At 47.4% G+C, this 6,067-nt stretch overlaps 1 protein-coding gene across 1 annotated transcript in view; it reads right to left on the reverse strand.

Moving 5' to 3' along the window:
• The window catches only part of PDCD2L (programmed cell death 2-like), a 27,361-nt gene extending 22,790 nt beyond the window's left edge, over positions 1–4,571 (reverse strand). The window contains exons 1-3 of the mRNA XM_011982307.1: positions 4,423–4,571; positions 4,146–4,312; positions 3,971–4,031 (exon numbers count right to left, since the gene is read on the reverse strand). Of these exons, the coding sequence (XP_011837697.1) occupies positions 3,971–4,031; positions 4,146–4,312; positions 4,423–4,530 (336 nt within the window). The 5' untranslated portion in view covers positions 4,531–4,571. The remainder of the gene's footprint in view (positions 1–3,970; positions 4,032–4,145; positions 4,313–4,422) is intronic.
• Between the last annotated feature and the right edge of the window lie 1,496 nt (positions 4,572–6,067).

A 6,067-nucleotide genomic window follows, 5' to 3' on the forward strand; every position in this document is an offset into this window, starting at 1 on the left:
AGGCGGAGCTTGCAGTGAGCTGAGATCCGGCCACTGCACCCCAGCCTGGGCGACAGAGCGAGACACTGTCTCAAAAAAAAAAAAAAAAAAAAAAAGAAAAGAATGGTAAAGATAATTATCAATAAATACTAAGGGAACTCAGAGACCAGTGCTGCCGTGGGTCCTCTGTATGCTGAGCGCTGGTCCCCTGGGCCCTCTTTTTCTTTCTCTATACTATGTCTCTGTGTCTCATTTCTTTTTTCAAGTCTCTTGTTCCACCTAACGAGAAATGCCCACAGGTGTGGAGGGGCAGGCCACCCCTTCATGGGGCGAGTGTGACAGATATAGTACATGGTTTATTCAACCATCTGTTCCAATATCTTTCTGTTGTGCTTCATGTATTGCAGGAACTGAAAAGAAAGAACTACATTTCCCAGACTCCTTAGCACCTAGGGTTTCAGACTCCTTAGCACCTAGGGTTTCAGATATGATTAGGTGTCTGCTAATCAGGTCTACTAGAGAGAGACATGAACTTGAGACAGAGTGAAGTAGAAAGACAGACCACGTAGCAAAAGGCAGTCAGAGTGTAGACATACACAGAACAAGGTTTTAGAGCCAACAGTTCTGTGGTGAAGACAGCGTCTAGTTCACCAAATCACACTCAAGCTTCCTGACAGCAGGAGAGGTGGCATAGCAGCTCCTTCAGGGACAGTTCTCAGGTGTGACTCTGGAGGGCATTCCTGGAGCCTCCTCCTTCAGCCTATCCACTTACTAAAAACCTGACTCCTGTGCTAAGTCTGTCTCAGCTTAAAAGCCAGGCGTGGTTGCACGTGCCTGCAATCCCAGCTACTCGGGAGGCTGAGGCAGAATAGCTTGAATCCAGGAGGCGGAGTTTTCAGTGAGCTGAGATCACGCCACTGCACTACAGCCTGGGAGACAGAGTGAGACTCGGTCTCAAAAACAAAAACAAACAAACAAAAAAACAGTACTTTTCTAATTATCTGCACTTGAACACTGACAAATATAGGCACTGTCTTCAACATTTTATTCGAGTACTGCTAGTACTATGCCTAGCAAACATCAAGAACTGGGTGCAGGCCGGGCCCAGTGTCTCACGCCTGTAATTCTAGCATTTTGGGAGGCTGAGGTGGGTGGACTGTTTGAGTCCAGGAGTTCAAGACCAGCCTGGGCAACATGACAAAACCCCATCTCTACAAAAAATAAAAAAGTTAGCTGGGCATGGTGGCAAGTGCCTGTAATCCCATCTACTCAGGAGGCTGAGGTGGGAGAATGGCTTGAGCCCAAGAGGCAAAGATCATGCTACTGCACTCCAGCCTGGGTGACCAGAATGAAACCCCATCTCAAAAAAAAAAAAAAGAAAAGAAAAGAAAAGAAAAAAGAACTGTGTATATATAAAGACACATTTACAGTCAAAGGAGGCTAAATTTTGTTCTGCAGCTACCAACTTGCCTGCCTTTTCAATAAATTCAGATTTCATCTTATGAAATGTGTTAAAACATATATATACCTCATAAAGTATATTTACTATAAAGACATATATGTTATCACATACAACCACATATATGTACATCCCCATATATATTCCCAAACAGGAAAATCAGTAAACTGTGTCTCAAGACCTTCAGTGTAAGTTTGAAAAAACTACTATATATACAATGGAATATTCTTCACCCTTTAAAAAAAAAAAAAAGGAAGTTCTGTCGTTTGTGACAACATGGATAGAACTGGAGAACATTTTGCTAAGTGAAATGAGCCAGACACAAAGACAAATGCTGCATGTATTCACTTACATGTGGAATCTAAAACAATCAACCTCAAAGTAGAGTAGAATGGTGGTTAAAGAAATGTGGAGTGGCCGGGTGCGGTGGCTCACGCCTGTAATCCCAGCCCTTAGGAGGCGGAGGCAGGCGGATCACGAGGTAAAGAGATCGACCATCCTGGCTACATGGTGAAACCCCGTCTCTACTAAAAATACAAAAATTAGCTGGGTGTGGTAGTGTGTGCCTGTAGTCCCAGATACTCAGGAGGCTGAGGCAGGAGAATCGCCTGAACCCGGGAGGCTGAGGCTGCAGTGAGCCGAGATCCTGCCATTGCACTCCGGCCTGGCGAAAGAGCAAAACTCCATCTCAAAAAAAAACAAAAAACAAAAAACAAAAAAAATCTGGAGTGAGCGGGGCATGGTGGCTCATGCCTGTAATCTCAGCACTTTGGGAGGCCGACAAAGGTGGGTCACCTGAGGTGAGGAGTTCGAGACCAGCCTGGCCAACATGGTGAAACCCCGTCTCTACTAAAAATACAAAAACTAGCTACGTGTGGTGGTAAGCGCCTGTAATCCCAGCTACTTGGGAGGCTGAGGCAGGAGAATCCCTTGAATCCAAGAGGTGGAGGTTGCAGTGAGCCGAGATTGTGCCATTGCACTCCAGCCTGGGCAACAAGAGTGAAACTTGGTCTCAAAAAAAAAAAAGAAAGAAACCTAGAGTGGAAAGAATAAGGAGATGATGGTCAAAGAATACAAAACCTCAGTTATTCAGGAGGAATGTGGGTTTTTTTAAGTTCTACTGCACAGCTTGAATGTAGTTAATAATACAGTATTGTGGCTGGGCATGGGAGTTCAAGCCTGTAATCCCAGCACTTTGGGAGGCCGAGGCGGGTAGATGACGAGGTCAGGAGATAGAGACCATCCTGACTTACATGGTGAAACCCTGTCGCTACTAAAAATTCAAAAAAAAAAAAAAAAAACCAATTAGCTGGCCGTGGTGGCGGGCGCCCATAATCCCAGCTACTTGGGAGGCTGAGGCAGGAGAATTGCTTGAAACCCAGGAGATGGAGCTTGCAGTGAGCAGAGATGGCACCACTGCATTCCAGCCTGGGCAACAGAGCAAGACTCCATCTCAAAAAAAATAAAAATAAAGTATTTTGTATTTCCAAATTGCTAGAGGAAATTTCAAATGTTCTCACAAGACGTTAAGTATCTGAGGTGATGAATGCATTAACTGGCTTCATTTAATTATTCCACATGATATTCATGAATCATAACCATCACTTTATACCTCATAAATTTATACATTATTATAAACTATCAATTTACAGTTAAAAAAAATGTTGAAGACATCCAGGAGGAAGTCTCCATCTCGCTCTCTTTTTTTTGGGAGGGGAGAAGGTCTGGCTTTGCCACCCAGGCTGAAGTGCAGTGGCACAAGTGTAGGTCACTGCAGCCTCAACCTCCTGGACTCAAGCAATCCTCCCACCTCAGCCGCCTGAGCAGCTGGCACTACAGTTGCGCGGCCATCATGCCCGGTTAATTTTTTTTACTTTTTATAGAGAGGACGTTTTGCTATGTTGCCCAGACTGCTCTCCCAACATCTTTTTTTTTTTATACGGAGTCTGTCATTCAGGCTGGATTGCAGTGGCATGATCTCAGCTCACTGCAATCTCCACCTCCCGGGTTCAAGCGATTCTCCTGCCTCAACCTCCCTTGTAGCTGGGATTACAGGTGCCTGCCACGATGCCCGGCTAATTTTTTGTTTTTGTTTTTAAAAGAGACGAGGTTTCGTCATGTTGGCCAGGCTGGTCTCGAACTTCTGATCTCTGATGGTCCGCCCGCCTCGGCCTCCCAAAGTGCTGGGATTACAGGCGTGAGCCACTGCGCCCGGCCTGGTCTCCAACTTCTGAGCTCAAGCAATCGTCCCACCTCAGCCTCTCAAAAAATGGTGGGCTCACAGGCGTAAGTCACCATGCGGGGCCGCCATCTCCTTTTAACAAAGGAGTTAGAAAATAAAAATAAAGTAAAATAGAAGAAAAAAAAACCCTCACAAAACCTCAAGAAAATAGCATTCTATGGTTCTGCAGAAAAGCAAAAAACACTCCAATGTACTTCAAAGAACACGGCTTTAAAGTCTGTCCCAAACTATACTCTGGATAACATCCTCAAATGACAGAAAAAAAATAACATGCCAACCACAACCTTTACCTGAGCGTCCTGCGCCTCTCTCTCTGGAACCTGCAGGCACTGGGAGCGGAACACCTTCCAGCTTCGGGGTGAAGACAAAGGGCCGTGAGGGCTACACCCCTACTCCAGCCCGACGGCCCGCCCCAGCCCGCTGGAAAGGACACCCCAGGAGCAGCTCTGGGACTTCCCCGCCTACCTGCGCGCACCGCCGGTGCTGCAGCCGGGGCAGGCGCACGCGAACACGTGCAGCAGACGGTGAAACGGAGAGCCTTCCAGCGGGCAGTACACCTGCACGATCAGGGCGAGCGGCTGCCCGCAGCGCTGACACACGGGCCTGGGCGCAGCCACGGTGGGCAGAGCGTCCTGAGGGGACAGAGGAGGCGCTCAGACTCTAACTCCCCCTGGGACCTTGCCCACTCCCTCCGCACCCTTCGCCACCACCCATCAACCCCAGCTCCGGCACCCGCCCTCACCGGAATGCCGCCCAGCTTGCTAGCAGTCCAGGCGTCCGGCCCTGTGGGGCTGCCGTGCACCGGCGCATCTCGAAGTCCCAGCAGCACCGGCTTCAGAACGGCCGCCATGGCTGCCTGGCGACCAGGTGAAAACGCGAACTACGGCAGCCGAACGGGCGCGCGTGTCCGCGCACGCGCAACGCATACACTGACATGATAGCCCCGCCCCCTTACTAGGATCCGATGCGGAGGCGTGGCTTTAAGGCGCGTGCACTCAGGTCCAAGAGCCGCACAGGCGCTGCTGGCATCATGTGCCCCTTAATACGCTGTAATAGGAAGTACACACCATCTACTAGGAAGTAGTTTTGCCAAAAAGCTAACTTTTTTTTTTCCTTTTTTTCTTGAGACGAGCACTTGCTATATTGCCCACACTGGTCTTGAACTCCTGGCTCCTGGGTTCAAGTGATCCTCCCGCCTCTGCCTCCCAAAGTGTTGTGATTACAGGTGTGAGCCACTGGGCCCAGGCTCCAAAAAGCCTTCCCGGGAAATAAAAATTTTAGGTTGGATAATGGTATTATCAATAACAAGAAGAAATGAAGTTTTTAATTTTTAGAGAAACACACCAAAATGCTTATAGATGAAATATCTGGGATTTGCTACTACATAATTAAAGTGGGATGTAGATACAGTAAGATTGGCCATGAATTGATAATTGTTGAAATTTGGTGCCAGGCACATGGAGATTTATTCTATTTGGGTTTTATATGTTTGAGATTTTTCGGAGTTTTTGTTTTTGTTTTGTTTTTGAGACAGAGTCTCGCTGGGTCGCCCAGGCTGGAGTGCAGTGGCGCCATCTCACTGCAACCTCTGCCTCCCAGGTTCAAGCGATTCTCCTGCCTCAGCCCCCCAAGTAGCTGGATTAGGATTACAGGTACCCACCACCACGCCTGGCGCCCAGCTTTTTTTTTTTTTGAGACGGAGTTTCTCTCTTGTTGCCCAGGCTGGAGTGCAGTGGCATGATCCCAGTTCACCGCAACCTCTGCCTCCCAGGTTCAAGGCCGCCTTCTGCCTTAGCCTCCCAAGTAGCTGAGATTACAGGCATGTGCCACCACGCCCGGCTAACTTTGTATTTTTAATAGAGACAGGGTTTCTCCATATTGATCAGGCTGTCTTTGAACTCCCAACCTCAGGTGATCTGCCCACCTTGGCCTCCCAAAGTATTAGTATTACAGGTGTGAGCCACCGCGCCCAGCCACACAATACAGTTTTTTAAATTCCTGCAGCACAACGTGGGTGAATTTCAAAAGCATCATGGGAAGAAGCCAGACACAAAAGGTGCCGTTCTGGTCAAAGCAGAACTTCAGGGGAAAAAAGATCAGTTCAATGGTAGTCAGGAATTGGGATGAGGGAGTAGGACTGGACCACAAGAGTGTCAGGAACTTTTGAGGGTGAGGAAAATGCTGTATATCTTGTCTGTAATGGTTATAAGACTGTATATACACTTGTGAAAACAGAACTGTATAGCAAAGAAAGGTGAATCTTACTATATGTAAATTATACCCCAATAAACCTAACTTTTTTAAAATGCAGGCTGCAAAAACATTATTTTAGGATTCATAACATGGTATGCAAAGGAAACGTATGTTTTCAAGGATCTACACCTCAA

The sequence above is a fragment of the Mandrillus leucophaeus genome, unplaced genomic scaffold (assembly GCF_000951045.1).
Source record: "Mandrillus leucophaeus isolate KB7577 unplaced genomic scaffold, Mleu.le_1.0 Scaffold238, whole genome shotgun sequence".
NCBI lineage: Eukaryota > Metazoa > Chordata > Mammalia > Primates > Cercopithecidae > Mandrillus > Mandrillus leucophaeus.